Genomic DNA, 20,173 nt, shown 5'->3' with positions numbered 1-20,173 from the left:
TCCCCCACTGCTTTGTCCTTAGAGCTTACTTTCAGCCGATTGGTGAGTGACATGGGATAGTTTGTAGCTTAGGTTCGACTCTGTCACTGTTAAAGATAATAGAACAGTTTCTCTGTCTCACTCACCCACAGATTCATGAAACTGGAGGAAACACATTTTTCGTTATTCTTCTACAGAGAACCACCACAGAGACGTATTTTATATACATGTTCAGCCACTTCAAGTCACTTCCTGTACACATAAGTTGTTGGACAAGCATGTGAAATTCAAACGTGTGGCCTGCAACAAGAGACAGGATGACACAGCAGAAAATATAAACATAATAAATCATTAAGAATCAGCGATGTCCATCTTTACATAATGGCTCTAAAACTACTTTAATTATATTTAGGTAAAGTTAATTTGAACCTGAGTTTCACATCATACAAGTGTAATGGCATAAGTTATCAGTCTGAAGGTGAGGTTTATGAAGCTTTATTTAAGTAAACAAAGACAATATTATATACTAAGTCTACAACAAGTGGAAACTAACACTTAACATTAACATAGTACTTAAATACATAACTACTTAACGTTTGTATGCTACAAAGATGCCAAACTGTGGAATGATTGTTAAGAACATGTTTTAATATGCAGTATAGGAATCATTTACTATTTTAAACCTACTACTGTTAACATAGATTCTGTTGTTGTTGTTGCCATCACCAAGGTAAGTAAATGATAACCACAGAACATGACACAAAGACAATGATTTGTGTATATTGTGTGTCCATTCAAAATCAACTGAAATTAATAAGACATCAATAAATCACAAATATCGATTTCTATCGCCGATACCTTTATGTGACACCACATCCACTCATGTTATTGTATAACATTTCATTTTTGGAGTAAACTACTTCCTGGACAATACATGTTCTAAATATTGTAGTAATAATCAGACAATATACAAATTAGTAAATGAAACTGCAGCACTGAATAACAAACTAGATGCGTGCATGTTAATACAGCAATAATAATATTGTAAAATATGGCTTTTTGGAAGAGGACATTCTGCATTCTCATTGTCTTTTATTTGTAATAAAGTTAATAATTACTGGTTACAAGGTTTTTTCTGCAGCCACTGGTATGCCTTTAACCACAAACTGCAGATATGTTTTCACAAATTAGTCCTGGTGTTAGTGAACAGATGGTTTCTGATAAGAAAACCAAACCCATTCAAAAAGAGAAAATGCTGTACAATAACTGTAAATAATTAAAACATACTACATTTCACAGTTAATTCACCCCAACTCCACTTAATAATAAATATATTAAAGTGAATTTCAAATGTTTGATTCACCCTATCAACCCCACGTTTTCTAAAAAATATAGAAATGATATTGGTGAATACTTTACATTATGTAATACAGGCACAGAAACACTTATTCTATGCATGCATTTATGTTGAATTCTATATTTAATGTGAAATATTGAGCTTAATTGTAAAATAAAAATGTAATAAAGCTGAATACAAAATAAAAATGTAATGTGTCAGAGAATGTGCCTCGGCAACTTCTTATTGGTCGACTTAAAACTTAGAGTCCGGCTTATTATTGAATATCAGGAACGTGATTCGCCCATGTTCTCCGCGGACCCGCCCCCTCAGCTGCCGACGTCACACGGGCGCTGGAACTCCAGTGAAGTAGTGATGTTGTGGTTGTCCATGCCGCCGCCACCTCTCCGAGTGTTACCCCGCACAACAGAGCCTCTGTGAGAGCTCCCCACGCATGGAGTTGACCTCGGACCGTGTGGTGGCAACTCTGGAGATGTCGCAAGTCCAAAGCTCAGACGACGGGGGGCCTCTTGACAGCGACGTTGACTACGAGTGTCTGCCACCTCATGTTTCAGTGGGGACCCACATGACAGCGGGAGCCGTGGCTGGGATCCTGGAGCACACCGTGATGTATCCCGTGGACTCTGTCAAGGTAAGGCACGCGGGGGGTGACGCTGCATTAAACCACACGAGCTTTTTTCCGCTCACTTGTTAGCTTCACACCCACTGTTTGCGGTGTAAACAATGTGTTAGCGCTTGCTAGTCGGTGTTAGCTTTCAACCCAAGTGTAAAGCTGCCGTCCACAGTTAGCCGCGATGTTAGCGCTGTTAGCTCCACTTGACTTTCCATAAGTACACACAACTACCAGAGCAGACTAGCATGAATTAAACTGTCGTGTGCTAGCTTTACCGAGCAAATGTTAATGTTACCTTACGTTTCTGTCTCGACATGACTTTAAACTTTGCTAAAATGTATTTATGTTAATATGTGGAAGGGAAAAAATGGCACTAAAAGTTAAAAAATATACACTACGTCCATGGTTCTCAAACTGTAGTATGTGTACCAGCAGTGGTACACAAGCTTCCTCTGATGGTACATGGAGGAAATTCAGATACTGAACATTTGTTTGAATCTGAAAATAATAATAATGATGATAAAAAACAACATACAGCAATAACACATAACTTGAGTTTATGTGATGGGCTGCATGAAATTGATTTCGGGGGGGGCACAAATGGCCCATGGGCTGTGAGTTTGAGACCCCTGGTGTAGAAAATTAAACATATAAAGCGTTGTGCAAACCCTCACAGCCACTGTGGTACAGGTGGTGCTATTTGCCCTTATTTAGTTTTTATGTGCTGATGATCTCTGGCTCAGTCGCTTGTGTCACAGACAAAGTTTTGAGCAGAATTGTCAATGTACGGCGAAGTTACAGACCATTTCCTGTTAAGTGGTGAAATGGTGACTAAATTCAAAATGGTGACTAAATTCAAAATGGTTGACTTGCTATTGGGGGAAATTCATGTCTTTAGGGCGTGTTCAGGGTCTGTGTTTTGTGTCACATATGGAGTTTCAAGTAGATAGGTTAATGTATGGCGAAGTTACAGGCCACTTCCTGTTGCTAAAGGTCGAAATTTGCCAAAATTGCATGGAGGTTGCATCTCCACTACAAAAAAAGTACCTACTTCATTTCTGTCCACACGTAGGATTGTTAAGTAGTTTTAACTGTTTGGCTTGATTTCTGTCCACACGTCTCTGGAGTACAGCCTCCTACTACAGTGGCAGGGGTCTGTGATGCTGCTCGCGATTGCCGGCGCTGTCCCTAAATACACCAGAGGCCTCTGTTAAATATAGAGATTTCCCTGGTCGTTGTTGGAGATTAACCTATGTCGTTAGGATTGTTAAGTAGTTTTAAGTGATCTACAGTTGTGCACTGTTCGGCTTGATTTGTGTGTGGGACGTCTCTTCCTGTGACAGCACTCTGGCCAGTCAGTGGCCGGCAGTCTGACCAATCATCGCATAGTACCTACTCGGCACGCTTTTGGAACCTTGGCTGAACAGGTACTAAAAATACTACCTGGTACCAGGTACTATGCTAGTGGAAATGCTCATTAAACCGTGGTGAGACGTGGCGAGTAGAGCCGGTGGAAATGCGCCAGTTGACTCAGATCCAGCAGTGTGTGCTTTCTTCAAACTAATGCCACTGTGGTCTTTATGAGGAAGGGGAAAGAAGGAAGTAATGTTTCTACATCATACAGAATTTAGTCAGAGGGGAATTCTTCCTCCAAGAAATAAAAACATCAATGAAGTGCAGCACATGAGAGCCAGTGAAAGTAATGCAGGGTCCACAGTGTGTTGAGCTAAGAGGGGCAGTTAATGAGATGCATTCAAAGACCCTGGTAAATTTAATATAGTCTGCAAATGCATCCACTAACTATGCTTGCTGATGCTGCTGCTGCCACCTTGTTGAGTTTTGCTTCTTTAAATATAATGATGAAGCGTATCGTTGCTGCTTCCATCTCTTATTCTGGTAACATTTCCTTTTTGCTCTAAGTCGAGGAATGCTGCGGTTTCCTCATTAGTCCACACATTCCTCCACTTGCCTGCTGTATCCGTCAATTTCAAATTTTTTTCCAGTGCAGTAAAATGTGGAAGCTGGAAGGATGTTTAGGTCACGTTATTTTTAAACTTAACTGACTAAACTAAACTTAAAATTCACTCAAACTGTTTCCATTGTATTCATTTGCATTAACCTTCTATTAGTATGGCAACCTTTCCACCTTCAAGTGTAAAAACTTGTGTGTGAAATTGCAACACTCGTTCAAGTTTTCTGTTTTTGTTTGTTTGTTTTTATTACCTAATCAGAAATGTGCATAAAAACAGGCTGATGAAAACCCATCTAGTTGAATCTCGTGTCACTTCTGACATCATTTAGCTGCACACAGGAAGTGATACGTTTTATTTCTTCAAAATAAACGCAAATTGTCAGCAATACCAGTAGATCTTAGCGCTTTGTGTGGTATTTTGTACCCACAAACAGTGTAGATGTCCAAGGATAAAAATTAAGTGCGACTGACTTTATGTGAAACGGATAAGACATAAGAAATCCTTCATTAGGGTTAGTGAGGTAGTTCGAAATCAGATTTGAGGGGGACGTTTCAGTTTGAACTTATGACCAGGAATGTGGAAATTCTAACTTACAACAACAACTGGAATGTACTGAATTAGTTGGTTGGTTAGTGGTGGTGTTGGCATTCGTTGTGTTGCACTACTGCTGCCTTCTGCATTGACTTACTGACAAAAACAATTCACTGGCACGACACCGCCTGGGCCTCTTCAGGAGAACTCTCACAGCATCATTATACATCACCTGAAGTCACTGTATGCTAGATTCCTTATAGTTTATCCACAAATGTGCCTATTCAACATAAATATGTTTGTGCATCAGAATTAGCTTGAGTATACGATTCACAGCACTGCCCAGGATAATTTGCTTCGTTACAGACATTATTACTGGCCTGTTTGAATGAAAACTGTAAAGATCAGTTTCTAATCCTCTTTGGTTTTGACAGATTATTACATCAGTCTTGTTGGCCTTTTGGGTATTTCATTTTTAGCCCTTTAGGCTGAGCAGCAGTTAGCAGCAGCCACTGGAGATCACACTACTTGGAAAACAGTCATTTGCATGCATCATAAAATGGTTCACATATTTGTGACCAGTCAAGCATCACGTGTTGCAGGCATTCAATTGCTTGGGCACGTCAACAACATTAAGATTTAAAAAAAAAAAAACAGGGGACACAATACCAGCTTGTCTAACACCAACACTAATACAGTGCTTTACACAGATCACCAAGGAAAACTTTGAATTGATTGTACTTAAATTAATCTAAAAGTAATCCATGAATGGAGTCAGACAAGTTCAAACATGCTCTCCGTATGGCTGGTATTTCAACATAAAGAGAGAGCAAGAAAGACATCTTTAAGTTAGAAGCTGTTAGGTTAACTGTGCTGTTTCACAAATTTTCGTTAAACTTTAATCTATCTTAAAATTTGTTTTGTCTGCAAAGCAAATTGCTGTGATCATTATGATCCTTGCCCCCACAAATCCTCTCCCCTCTGTTCTGCTTTCTAACAATGTCGTGTTGTCTTAAATATTTGGTCCACTGCTTTGCGCCGACAGTAATCTCAATGTGACACAGAAAACGGCAAACACCCGACAAGAAAAATGCCATTATACCCCTCTTGCTTCATGATGTTATCAATCCAAATAAACTTATGTTTATTTATTATTCTGATTATTAACTTTATTTTAGTAGCAGAAGAAAAGCAGCTCCAAGAAAATCACATGCACCATGTGCTTCACATGAAAATAGACATTCATTACACAAACCACTTTTGTCATTTCCTGCTGAGGTCTCCAGCTGTGACCATTCAGTTTGATCAGTGCGAATGCAGATTTGAAACATAACCTGTTTTGAAATTTCTGTGGCTCTAAACTGATGTTGTGTGCTTCCTGTTTTTCCCATTTACTTTAACCTACCTAAGAATTGTGAAAGTGCATTAAAGTTGTTGTGGTTATAGCAGAATATTTATTTAGAATTATAGAGTTTATTGGAAATGGTAACATTCTTCAACCTTCTAGTGAAGGCAAGGCAGCTTTATTTAAATAGCACATTTCATACACAAAGGCAACTCAATGTGCTTTACATGAAACAAACATTTAACAGTAAGAACAGTGAAGACATAAATACAGCCACGATTCAGGGAGTAGCCGGTGCTAATGCTAGGAGGGGGATCTTATCAGTGTTGTGCACATTAGGAATCCGCCTCACACAGTGAAGGGCGTGTGTATGTACTTGCTTTTGTGCCGTAACGATTAGTAAACGGCCACAGAACTATAACTGCCTAAGCTGAATTGGAAAGATAGGACACTTGTTTGTGCCCAAGTGTTTACTTTTCAGGATGATTCCGTGTGTGCAGTGGTGGTTGCCATTTGGATGCGTTACCTCATTTGAGAGTCATGTGCAACATTTTAAATAATGCATTAATGCTGTTTATTTTATGTGTTTAACCTCAAATATTATCTCTGCTACTGTGCGCTCCAGTTTCCCAAATCTGTATTGAACGGAAATGTAATTGAAACTTTATTGTCAAGCCAAAGGAAGGAAATGCATGGGAACATACTGAGGAAGTTAGATGTGGCCATCTCTTGAGTCAGCTGCAGATCTCGTCACAAATAAAAACAGTGTTTGTGCCGACCAGATAACTCAGTAGGGTACATTAAAACAAAGAACTGCCTCTTACGTCTCCACAGCAGCCGTGTGAGAGACCCACATCACTCCAACAAGACCTCACTGCTGCGATAGCACTTAGTGTCAGGACAATGTGACAGCTTTGCAAGGAACAATACATGATGAAGAAACCAGGACTAGGCTTACACCAGGTGTCCACTTTGAAGCCACGCACACAGTATGTTTTCATGATTTAAAAAAAATGAATTGAATTATTGTCCAACTAAAACCAGACATATAAAAACATGTTAACTTATCAGTCTGACTGTAATTGTACTTAATCTAATTTCTTGAAGTCGGACTCCTCTAGCCAGATAATAAGACAGGGAGTCAAATTACTACTGCATGTACACATTAGGCTAGACCCAACTAAATGTTGATGTTAGCATAGTTTCTCCAAGACACCAGGAAAGGGTAGGCTTTTATTGTGAAAAAAAATTGCAGGGCAGACGTGTGCACAACTTAATATTGAACATTCCTTGTGTTTAGTTAAAATTGTATCATTTAGGGCATATTCAAAGGTAAACCCTTCAGCACAGTCAGCACACAGTCCAGTCTGGCCCCTGGCCGAGCTGATCGGTTAAACTGCTATTTAATTCATGCAAACATATCTGTTTATTTGTCCAGACCAGGATGCAGAGCCTGCAGCCAGACCCAAATGCACAGTACAGAAGTGTGTATGGGGCTCTGAAAAGGATCATCAAGACTGAGGGGATCTTCAGACCACTGAGGGGCCTCAACATCACCATGATGGGAGCAGGACCTGCGCATGCGCTCTACTTTGCCTGCTATGAGCGAGTCAAACGCTCTCTGAGTGACGTCATTCAGAGCGGAGGCAACAGTCATGTAGCCAATGGTACGCAAACTTAAGTTACTTGCTTGCCAAGCTACGTGGCCCGGAGGAGTGTGTTCATAGGTCATTTAAATGCTGTATTCTGTTTCCAATAGCAAACACAAAGCAAAAAGCCAGTGTTTGTGACAAGTGCTGTTACAGTTAACTCTGTTAATTGTTAAAGTTCTTCTAAAAGACAGTGATTGGATTAGACATTAAATGACCGGTTTGTGTTTTTACAGGTATTGCAGGTAGTGTGGCTACTGTGCTCCATGATGCAGTCATGAACCCAGCTGAAGGTAAGAAGGTTAATCCTTAAAAGGTTCTCCCTCAAAAGGGATGTTTAGTGGCGCAGTGGTTAGCAATTGTTTTATTGTTGTCCAGAAACGCATACTGTTTCATTTTTGCAGTATACCATACATGTACACGGTAGTTTTCTTCTGGTCATGCTGGTAAATGCAAACTAGTGCACCAAACAAATGTCCTCTACTTCCTCTTCTTTGAGTTACTGAAAGAAGAAAAACAAAAATAGTATATTTGAGAGTCTGTTCAGTTATTTCCACTTCATTAGGAATAAATGCGTTTGGAGCTGGTTGCTGTGAACAGGGTTGGCAGGTTGCACACATTCTTCGGGGTATTAAAGAGATACTCATGGTGTCTACACATTATCAATACTGAATTTGCCTAGCGTGATACAGAGTGTGCCGCTGTTCCTGTGAATGAGCCTGGAACCTTATCATTAAAATGGCTCCCAGCAGCAACGGAGGGAAAAACAGATTTGAGATGTTTCTGCATAAGTCTACAATATCTTTTGAATATTTTCGTCACTTAACTCACAGTTACACTGATGTTTTGTGTATGGAAACTGAAGTTCATAAACCACTTACTTTCCCACACCAAAGTCCATTGAGAAAATTAGCATTTTTAACTTGTGGGGACACATGAGCTGCTGCTCTACTGCTGCCTTAATAAGTACGTTTGCATCACTAAGGTCAATCCAGAAGAACAGATTTCAAACACTGAAGTCACAAGGTAATACATTTGAATTTACTGATGAAACAACAACAACTGCTGTGTGCCTGGATGTAAAATTGTGGATTTTCTCTATGGACTTTGGTGTGGGGGAGTGAGCAGTTAACGCTAAAGCTTTTTTTCTTTCTTTCTTTCTTTTTTTTTACAGGAAAATGTAGTGAACGTATTCTTGATGAATCACAGACTGAAGCTGGTGTAGATTTGTATCTGGCTTAGCCTTCTATGTGGTAGCTAAAATCTGTTTTCACTTCTGTCCCAGCTGGCAGCCATGTTATCGGTTTAAGTGGGTGTCCTGGTCCCAGGCTGGTTCACAGAAACAGGCCGTATTACTCAACACATTATGATTATTGAAGTGACTTGTTCCACACATTCCAGTTAGATGAAAATGGCAATATCCAAAAATCCTTTTTTCTTCTTGCGCAGTGAAGCTGTGCACTTTAATATGTCCTTGTTACACTCGGATATCAACAATAAGGATAACGATAAACTGTAGTCATTGTGTATATACTTATTATATTTTAGTTTAATGTGCAACCACTAAAATTGTATGTAAATTCCAACTGTTTTTTGTTTCCCTCAGTGGTTAAGCAGAGGATGCAAATGTACAACTCACCATATCGAGGACTCTTGGACTGTGTCCAAACGATAACACGGACTGAAGGCGTCGGAGCTTTCTTCCGCAGCTACAGCACACAGCTGACCATGAACATCCCCTTCCAGGCCGTTCACTTCATCACCTACGAGCTGATGCAGGAACAGCTAAACCCCGACAGGCATTACCACCCTGGCAGCCACATAGTGTCGGGAGCGGCAGCGGGAGCCGTGTCCGCAGCAATAACCACCCCGCTCGACGTTTGTAAAACACTGCTCAACACGCAAGAGAATGTAGCGCTCAACTCCATGAACATCAGTGGCCACTTATCAGGAATGGCTAATGCCTTCAGGACAGTGTACCGGCTTGGCGGTATGGCGGCTTTCTTCAAAGGAGTCCAAGCGAGGGTTATATACCAGATGCCCTCCACTGCTATTGCCTGGTCAGTGTACGAGTTCTTCAAGTACTTCCTGTCGAAAAAACAGTAGGTGGAACAAGTTACGCAACCCCAATGGAAAATGTGTTGGAGCAGCCTCACACCTGGACTGAAGAAAGGAATCTCCAAGTTGAAGGTGTTTGAGCTCAGGCGACATCCATACAACTATGTTTTTGTTTAAAAATGCATACATTCTTCTCAGCATGCTGCCGCTGTGTTTTAGAGCCCCAAAATTGAAAAGTATATATATATATATATATATATATATATATATATATATATATATATATATATATATATATATATATATATACATATAAAAAACACCTTAATATTCATTTGAAAACAGACATCAAATTCAAGTTGACGCAGTTACCCAAATTTTGGTTTGGATTGGCCCCCATCAGCCATTGTGAAGTTTGAATGAAGGTCTGTACTTCTCACTTGATTTAAAATGTCAGTGTTTCCTGAGGAGTTCATGGTCTTAAACACTATTTTTAGCTCTTGTTCAATAGAACACAATGTTCCCATTTAGAGAAAAAAAATCAAGCTGTATTATTCTTTGAACAATTTGTTGAGAGCGAGTGAAACTAATGCAGGGTTCACTGTGAGTTGAGCTTACGGGAGCAGCTTCAAGATGCATTCAAGGAACCTCTTAAATTTCACCATTTCTGCAAACACATGAAGTCCACTAACTTGATGTTTACTCCTGCTGCTGCCGCCTTGTGATAATAGATGCACCACAAATTAGGTCGTCACTGGAGTTGAAGGATCATTGACAAAGCATTTGCTTTGTATTTACTTAATACATTACGACTTCATATAATCAAGCAAATAATTAAACAATCCAGTACTCATGGCTGTTCTCCACAGTTGGAACAACTTCAACTGACTGGTGCCAGTCAAATCACAAACGTTTGCGTCTTAGTTAAAAGACATATGTTTAGTTTTAGTTTCACCTTCTACGTTAAAAAAAAGTTAATCATCCACTTTTTCCCAGTTCACCTGAACTTTCTCATAATGGTGTATGAGTGTGGATACAGGAACAGAGCTAAAACACTAATTTTTAAATGAAAACATAGTAGTATGGATGGATGTTAAGTAACACCAGTTATTGTCTCACTGGGAAGTCACTGTGTCAGAGGTGTGGCAGAGAATAGCACTTATAGTGGTTATATAGGTATAGTTTATTTACTAGAGCGTGTGTGAGAGTGAGTGAGTGAGGATGATGTTAGACAATGCGGATATGCAACCCGACCACGGCTGTGAAAAAGACCAGTACACATAAAGAAGATTGTCATCTTCTTCCTTTATTTCATGGACTCCTCCACCATAACTCTCCAAACTCTCTTTCCTACATGTCCTTTCTTATGAGTGGTTTGTACTTATTAATATTGGAACGTCTTATTTATTTTGTTAGCTTTCCCGAGGCGAGTGTTATAAGTATGTTTGTTTTGCTTCATGGTGTATTTATGAAGAACCATAACAACACATTCCTTCAGGACGTTAGTACTTTCCAAGTGCCTCATGAATATTAAAGGTTAAGTGTGTAACATTTAGGAAGAATTATTGATGGGAATTGAATATCCTTAAAAATTAAAAAAAGTAGTTTGGTTTTCATAGCCTTAGATTAAGCCTTAAACACATGCTTTAGGCAAGGCGGCCATCTTGCCATGTTTCTACAGCAGCCTGAATGCTAAAGCTTTGTCACCATTTGCAGTTTAGCACTGAACAAATAATTGTTTTCAAATCACAGGGGGCTGCAATTTAGGGTTTAGTAACATTATACACCATATCCGACCCAGACCTAATGGATTTACTACATGTACGATGTTTACTACGCATACGAAGGTTGGTCTGTGTTTTGATCACATGTTCCGTGCTAACGCTGCGTGATTTAAGCTTGGCTTGATATTCAAATTGCTCTTGCAGTATGTGAGAGAAAAACCGCCTTACTGCAGTCTCGCCATTAGATGTCACTAATTCTTACACACTGCACCTTTAAATGCTGTTTCTCCTTGTTTTTTTTTGTGGAAGAAAAATGTGTTTAAATTATTCGGGCTGCAACTAAAGCCTATTTTCCTAATCAGTTTGATTATTTAATCGATAAACAAATACTTGTTTCGTATATGAAATCTTAAAATGTTGATTTAAGTTTCCCAAACCTCAAAATGATGGATGTTTTTAAATGTCTTGTTCTGTCAAAAACCAAAATAATTCAATTTGATTTGGAGCAAAGAAACCAGAAAATACTCACATTTGAGAATCTTTATTTGATTAAAACCACTGTCAAAGTGGTTGGTGTGTAATCAAGTAGTGCAGCCCTAAAAATTATAATTAGGGACGGCATGATGCCACTTTTTTTTGTGTCTGATACCTATATCTGACAATACTGAGACCTTTCAAACCATGAAACTGTTAACAACACATTTGTGCCATTTCAAAAATGTAAAACTGTGTCACGAATACGCTTCACCCATAAGTCAGCCCACAACATGACTCGGCTAAAATGCTATTGCTGATTTTTTTACAGACTGTGACCGTTGGATTTTATCGGATTTTACATTCTCATCTGTCCGACATACGATCTAGTGATTTTGCCCAGTGTGACTGACACCATATTGGCTCATCCCTAATTATTATTCTGTTCTTCTTCTTCTTCTATGACTAATAATTTCCTGCAGGCTACACATTGATGGGTGTTATGCTGCAGTTGGAAGTTCTCAATCACAGTTCTTTCATGTCTGATTACGTTTATCTGGAAAATGCAGTTTATCAATCGTGGTGCTTGTATTATTATTATTATTATTATTATTATTATTATTATTATTATGAGTATGTGTTGTTTATTTTTGCAATAATAGCATCTGTTCCCCCTGAGAGTCTCCTGGATCTCAGTTTGGTGTTCAGTTTACTTGCCTTGTTTAAGAGAATTCAACACTCCTGCGTAACGCACAATAACCTGTTGCAGAAAGAAGGCTGCTTTTTTTCCCCCCAGTATATATACATATATATGTATTCAAAAACATGAATATGTATATTATAAGGGTATCATTATGCAGGTCCACGGGTGGATCAAAAAAGGCTGTTACTTGATGTTTTTACGACGGCAATGTCTCCCTTCATGTGCATTTTTACTGGTGTGATGTTTTTGTTTTGTTTTTTTATGACTCATAAGGACATTTTTAGCCTAAAGGGTTGGAGATTGTATATGAAATATTTTCAGAGTGTACATTTTCAACATTTTAATCGTGTGACACGAGTCACCATGTGACCAAGACCATGTGATCCAATCAGCCAGTGAGCGGACGGCATCTTCTATCTTCACTCGTCCTGTTGTAGTTAGACATTTCCTGTGCGCTCTGCAGCCTATTGTCTATTTTTGATACAGTCGTCAACACATTCCTCGTCAAATTGATGCAATCCAGCAAGCAGCTAGGTTTATTTGTTTTAAATTATGGAGGTTTTTTTGTTGTTTTTTTTTAAACAAATTCTGCCTCTGGTTGAGTTCAGGGAGTTTGCCTGCTTCCGTTTGGCCTTGTGACTCCCTTGGTGACAGATTGTTAATGCTTGTACAGCTTAATCATAAACCAAAGACATACAGTGTATGTATATATATCGTATGTATCTGCTTGCTGTTAGTTGTCATCACACACACACACACACACATTTGCCGCCACATGCTTGAATTTTCCAGTATCTTGTGTGATTTTGAAACTTTTAATATTCTTTGTCCCTTTGATAAATTTCACCCCCCAAAAATGAGCTTAATGTTGTTGAGCTTAAAGTGAGAAATGACCTAATTTTTAATTGACTAATGAGTTGATTTAGACTAGAAGCAGATTGTATTCAATAAAGGTTCATGTGCAATATTTATTCCATAAGAATAAGTAGTTCAACTTGAATAAAAAAGCAGCTTTGTTATCGGCATACAGCCATTTTATGTTATTCTTAAAAAGCTCCAGTGTGTAAAATGTATCTGAACTATTTTCATTTCACATGATTGTATGAATAGTTTTTTTGTCAGAGCTGGGTCAGCTCTACGGAGGTCCACAATGGACAAACTACACATCTATTGAGTTTAGACATTAACTGAAGGCTAAATACAGTAGTGTCTCTAACACACATGGAAGGGAACAGAGCGGTGACGGATATTTAGATGCAACCTGAACTTTCACCAATACATTTCGTTAGTTGTCTGTTTCGCGTTGCAGTCGGAGCCACTTAAGTTTCAATAAACAAAAGTATAATGACGCCAGTGTCGTTTTGAAACTCATGGCGTTATACTTTCAGGCATCACTTCATTCCTCCTGTGTTTAGTAAATACCAAACTGTGTCACAACAACAACGTACGTCTTGTACTTTTAACACGTACACAGTCGTCTTTTTTTTCATTTTAACGGAACCAGAAATCTGAATTGTGCGTGCAAAATATTAATGATGTAAATATTTATATGCTGTTAAAGCACAAATTTGTGTTTTTAGCTGAGTGCCATCTCCAGAGTAGGAGTTCTTGGAAGTTTGACCATGCAAATATGACATGATTGTAATGATGCTGCTACAGTATGTAACACTGGAGCGACAATAAACATGCAACTGACGAATGCTTCTTATTTCTTATTTATTACTAAGAGTGAAATTATTGAGAAAAAATAACAGGAATAATACGGCATTTAAGGCACATTAGTGAATATTTGAATTTTTTATATAATCACTGTGATTTTACTCTTTGTTTCCTGTGTTGAGTCGTTGATAAAATTGTTTCAGGAAATGAAGATTCTCTCAGTGAACAAGCTTCGAGCAAATAATTATACTTATAAATACGTTGCGTCACCTGAACAGATGTTGAATCTACACTCACACTGGTGTAAGAGATCAAAATAAATATAGAGTCTAAAGAAAATTAAAAAATGAAAGCACTGTCATTTTTCAGCGGTGAGGAACGCAAGCCAAAATATCCGAAGAGTCTGAAACCCAACGTTTTCTGCATAACAAGCTTCAAACCACAATGATGTGTTACAAAAGGAGTTGATATGAAATGAGTTTGAAACATCCCTTTTAAAGTACATGTCCAGTAGAGGGCGGTATAGTATTATTCTTTGCAGATAGAGATGCTGTTGCACATTTAATAGTAAGATTCAAAGATTTTCCCAAACCAGCTTTCATTGAAACACCTTGCATTGTTCCGTCAAACTTCTCAAATACAAAGAAAGGTAGAAAAAAAGTGCCGTAAGACTTTTTTGTTCATCAAACTAGAAGTATGGTCAAAGTGTTATAAATGATTTTAAAACTGGCCAAATTATCAACAAAGTGATCACATCAACTCACATCAGATATCACTGTGATATATATATATATATATATATAATTTTAACTGAAAATATTCACATCATTTAATCCTGTGAGTAAAACGTTTCCTGCATCTTAAGCTTGACTGATAAAGAAAGTCACTGAATTCCACTGTACACTCTATCTTTTTATAAAAATGACACCGTATTTTACAGCAGCTCAACATTCACAGCACTGTTTCTCTGATTTCATTAAGCTCTAATTATCTTGTTATTTTGCACTATCCATCCATCCGTCGATCCATCCATCTGCTACTGCTTTATCCTCCTGAGGGTCACGGGTTAGGGTTAGTTGTTACAGTCTGTACAGCATGTGATACCCTCTGTCTTCCTTTCCTTGATCAAGCTGAGATTTTGTGCAAACCATTGTTTTTAGCGTGTTACTGTTAATTACAGCTTAAAGCAATCTATAACATCTGATTGAGACAAAGTTACATATTTTTTCTTAAAGCGGACATAGACCGGAAGCTCCAATTAACGCTGCGTTTGTGTGTGTATGTGCGTCATTACCTTGTTTATGAAACCCTAAAGTTTCTGAACAAACATTTCAGCCACTGCTGAGAAAATAGGGTTTTATTGTTTTCCTGGGCTCTGCGAAGAAGAAAGGCACTTCCGTTTGCTGATGATGTCATCAGTATACCTCACCTCTCCTCTCACCACCGTAGCTCCTCCCCGTGCGGGCACTAGTCCGGGCAAATCCGGTTGCGTAGCTGCTGAGGTGCAGAGCATCCACCGTGCCAGAGGGGGAGCTGCGTATCTGAGAGCTGACCTACCAATTACGTCACTTCCCGGTACCTGGCCAATCACAGGACAGTGGGAAAGCTCTGGTGGGCTGGCCAATCACAACACAGTCCATGTTCTGGGGGTGTGGTTTTGGTCTGAAACAGCGACTACGAGGTTTTTAATCATGAAAACAAGTTAATATATGTAAGTAGACCTCTATAACTAACATATATGTGTGATACAAGCATTCGATCTAAAAAAATCTGGGTTTTTTTCTAGTGCAAAACTTGCGTGCCAAGATTATTTTTCTTTTAGTCAAAAACTAAGAACAATTTTCCTGAAATCGGACTTATTTGACTTTCTTGAAAATCAGTTTTTGCAGTGAGGAACAAGTTCAGTGCGAGTCGAGGGACAGTTGGTTCCAATAACCGTAAATTCAACTGGTAATAATATTAATGTTAGTTTTAATGAAGATGAATGAACACAAGGCTGTGGGTGGTTCACAGTTGCAGGTTTGTCCTGGGGAAAGGGGGATAGGACACGTTGGACGCATTCCTACCAAAGAAGAAGAGAACAATTCTACAGCTCCCTTGGACACATTTGGTTCGAACACCACACAGCTGAAAGGCCCGTTGGGCGGGGGAGTCGCCTGTTCGAGGGTTGCCAGGTCGAGGCTCGCGTGACTATCCTTAGTGATCCTGTAGTCTAAATGTTTTTTCTGCTTGGTGAACATGGCTTATACTCCACCTACTGGTGGGCATGCTCTGTCCACGTGCACCCAATGTGGTCTTTGCGCGCGGAAGTATACCAGGGTCGTTAGAGAAAAGGTAGTTTACAGTCGGTAGGATAACCTAGACTACTAGTTGCAGTGATTGAAACGTCATTAAGACGGGGACCGGCCCCTGTAGTGGTCAGATAAGAAATCCAACATGTACCAGATAAACCTGTTGGAGCCACAGACCAACTTTAGTCAAACACTATGAGCAGAAAGAGACGACAGTTACACAGAGCCTCAAACAATCAGAGGCAATCAGATGTGCTGTAGCAACACAAAACAAGACTGATGAGATGTTTTTATTGAAGTGTAGACAGTGGAGAGCTTTATTCCAGACCAACATGCCGCAAGACACGTACACTTGAGCCGCACCGTTGTTGTCCCCCCGGTGTGTTTGGTTTTCGCCCTTGTGCGCGAGCAGGTTGTTTATCTGAAGCGCACAATGGACGGCCCATGTCGTCTGTCCTCTTCTGCAATCGCCTTGATCTGCAGTAAACTATCCCACGACTTTCTATCCTCATACCACACATAAACACATCGGTAAAATGACTCTCCGTCTACCTGTCTACCTCTCTTTCTCTTTTCTCACACACACACAAACGCCGCACAATCAACGCGCACCATCAGTTATGTCGGTCGCAGCAATCATCTGGTGATAGAGAGAAGAAAGACAGCTGCTCTCCTGGTACCTGGTAACATGTGGGATCCAGTTACACTAACCGAGGAAGTTTATGAGTGTTCCCATGTGGAAAGATCGGGGCCGTTTTAAAACCTCCTTATCAACTTCAACAAATTTGTCAGGCAGTCACGGCATATTGGAGCACTGACAAAGGCCGTCTTTGTGGTCGTGTTCTGGCTCTCTCCTCATCTGTTATGAAGATCTGCTTGTTTTTCAAAGCATCATTGGCCACCTTGAAGAGCACGACGGCGGCTCACAACCACATCCCGAGACCGGAGAAAGCACTCTGAGAGTGCGAACCTCCGCCAAGGCTGCTCAGTTTCCCACAGTGTCAATGAGCTCCTCAATCTCGTACGGGTGGAATTCTCTGACGACTCAACGCAATCATGGATGTGTCCGGATTTTGTTAAATGGTGCAGCGAGAACTTCCTGGATTTAGGTCAAAAGAAACTTGCATGAGGTTATGCCAGCATGTTCACCTCAAGGGCAGACCCCCCTTTTGGATCCGTGTTTTAATATGACCGCAACTGCAGGTATGCAGTTTTCAGTGAAAGTTGTCTAAATCTGATTGTATACTAATCGTATCGCTACCAAAATCTAACAAATCTTCACTCTATTCTGTGAAAATACCATCCAAATCCATCCTTTAAAGTGTCACTAGACTCCTCTTCTGCAAACCTTAAATTTCGCCCAATGCCTGATTTTGAAAAATGCCATATTTTACACTGAACCAGTGTTTCCCAATGCCACAACACACCCGATTCAAATGAGTGGGTGAGCGCTGCAGAAGCCTGATAATGACCCGTTCAATGTGAATCAGGTGTGCAGTGAGACTGCACTCAACTGTGAAGACTTTATACACTATAAAAAAGTGGTTTAGTGCTTTAATAACGCTTTAAATGTGGAGCGTATGCCGCTCGCAAACAGACAAAAGAGACAAACACATCCAAGAAACACAACCTTCTGTTCTTAAGAAGAGAGACTTAGCCTCATATTTACAGGCATTTATACCAGCTTCATTTTCATATCCCAGAAAATCCTCCGTGGAGCCACGTTCTGACTAAATCTGTGATCCGTGTACACACAGGAGGAGATAAGGCAGCAATGTTGCAAACTCCTCCTCTGTGCTTTTCATCATATGCTCGCTCAATCCAGTTAATCCAGGTGGTGCAGGTATGGATTTAGCGACACTCCCACGAGCCCCCGAACAATGGCAGACAAGGTAACAGTCACGAGGATGTTGTTCTTAAGCCTCTCTGAGGTATTACGAGCGCAAAATACGATAATAACAGTAGTCGGTGTAACCTTCAGGTTCGCCCCTCAACGAGCTCCTTTATCTGATGAGCGTGTTCATATGCGGCTTGAGATACTCTGAGAGATACTGACAGATTCTCAATGCCGTCAAAACAGATGCTATCTGCCCTCTTCATGTCTAATTACCTGTTTACTCCAAGGGCTTAGGGTGAATGGGGCAGATGCTGGTATTGCTGATAAAAAAAATGACTTGACTTTAGTGAAGCCATGAATATTTAAAGGTCCAATGTGTGATATTTAGTAGTGTTTTGGGCAGAAATTGAATATTCTACCTGGAAGTGTGTTCGTGTAAGTGCGCGATTGCGTTTAAATTGAATTTGTGTTGGTTTCCGTAGCTTTAAGATCAGTTTCTGAAAACTTTGTCGGCCACTTTTCAATGTGTTTCATGACAGAAATGGACGGAAAAAAGACTGTCAACACTTTCCACTAGTGTTATGACACTGTTGTACACTGTGGTGACTGGTTGCCACTCAACTGTTGGACCAAAATCTTCTCCTTATTTCTCCCTTCATTGTTTCATCCGCTCCGACCACCTCATCAAGAAAAAAAAACATTTAGCAAATGACTAATTAATCTTTGTTGGGCACCAATTATCAAAAGCGTTTAATGAAGACTGACTTATTATTTCTCTATTAACTCAAGAAACGTCTGCTCGACAGGCTTCAAACTTGGCAGTGGACTTCCCGAGGACGCCAGCGTGTGCAATGTCAACTTTGACATTGTTTGGACGAGAACTGCGAGAGATAGCGGGTCGAAATGCAACGAATGTGTTGCCGAAATAGCCGCTTCCGACGATGTGAGTTACCGCGGCAACAATGGTAGTAAATCACACATTGGAAGGTTCTTTGTCGGAATATTTTATGCTGAAAAGTTACACTTTGACCAGCCATCTTGTATTGCCATGTTTCTACAGTAGCCCAAATGGACAAACCAGCCAGAGCACGAGCAAGAACAGCTTTGCACAGTTTAAAACAGATTTATAAACCAATACAGAAGACGGAGAGTGTGGAGAAAGACGTGAGAGCATTTTTTAAATCCTTTTTGGTTTGAGAGGGCCACCGTAGTTTGCTGATGTGCTTGGGAAAATGGCGGCGTGAGTGAGCGAGGAACTGTTTTATCTGCAGTCTCAGCATTTTATGTCACTATGTTTGGTTTAATGAAACGTCACAGTATTAAGTTAGTTAGAGTTAGTGTCGCTGACGATGATTAGCGAGAAACTGCAGCAACTTTTTTTGAAAAGTCGGAGGAAAGATGAAGAAGAAAGTGGAAAGAAAGAAAGTGAAGATGACAGTGATAGTGTTTTGTAGCTATAAGACAAATCTGTCGTTGGGCAGTGATGGGTTACATGCTGCTCTGCCTCTATCACTACCATCATTCCTCTGCTCACACTTAAATATGGAACGCTAAATCCTGCGTGCCATCTTATCAGCACTGTGGGGAGTCAGCTCCGCAGCAACATACCGACCTACATGAACCAGGCTGTCGCGCATGAACGGCATGAACTCGGTTGCTGCAGGTTAAATAAAGCTTTTGTGTAAATGATTCAAAGTTAACTGTATTTTTTTCGGTTTCATGGATGATTTTACTGTGATTTCTCACTGATTTCAAATGGATTTTCCTTCATATAGTATTTGGTGAATGCCAGAGAGCCTTTGATTAAGTTTCCCCTGCAGGTAATCACACAAGTGTTAACACCTGTTTGGTGTCCTTTAAATAATGAGCACCTGACGGCTTTGCTCTTCATTTCTGCTCTGGGTTGTAATCTGTGCTGTTTGTTGTTTGTTCTGCTGGGGAAAATGAAGTTATTGTAGCATGTTTAGGAAGTAGATAAAC

General features: G+C 39.8%; 1 protein-coding gene across 1 annotated transcript; it reads left to right on the top strand.

The window, feature by feature from the left end:
- The first annotated feature begins 1,673 nt into the window (after positions 1–1,673).
- Positions 1,674–9,764, top strand: slc25a37 (solute carrier family 25 member 37). Its single transcript, XM_044026761.1, has 4 exons — positions 1,674–1,967; positions 7,237–7,465; positions 7,684–7,740; positions 9,054–9,764. The coding sequence occupies exons 1-4, from the start codon at positions 1,770–1,772 to the stop codon at positions 9,551–9,553; spliced, it is 984 nt and encodes a 327-aa protein (XP_043882696.1). The 5' UTR covers positions 1,674–1,769; the 3' UTR covers positions 9,554–9,764.
- Positions 9,765–20,173: the final 10,409 nt, after the last annotated feature.

This window comes from Solea senegalensis, linkage group LG5, assembly GCF_019176455.1.
Source record: "Solea senegalensis isolate Sse05_10M linkage group LG5, IFAPA_SoseM_1, whole genome shotgun sequence".
In the NCBI taxonomy this organism is placed as follows: domain Eukaryota; kingdom Metazoa; phylum Chordata; class Actinopteri; order Pleuronectiformes; family Soleidae; genus Solea; species Solea senegalensis.
This window is presented reverse-complemented; position numbering and strand designations above follow the sequence as displayed.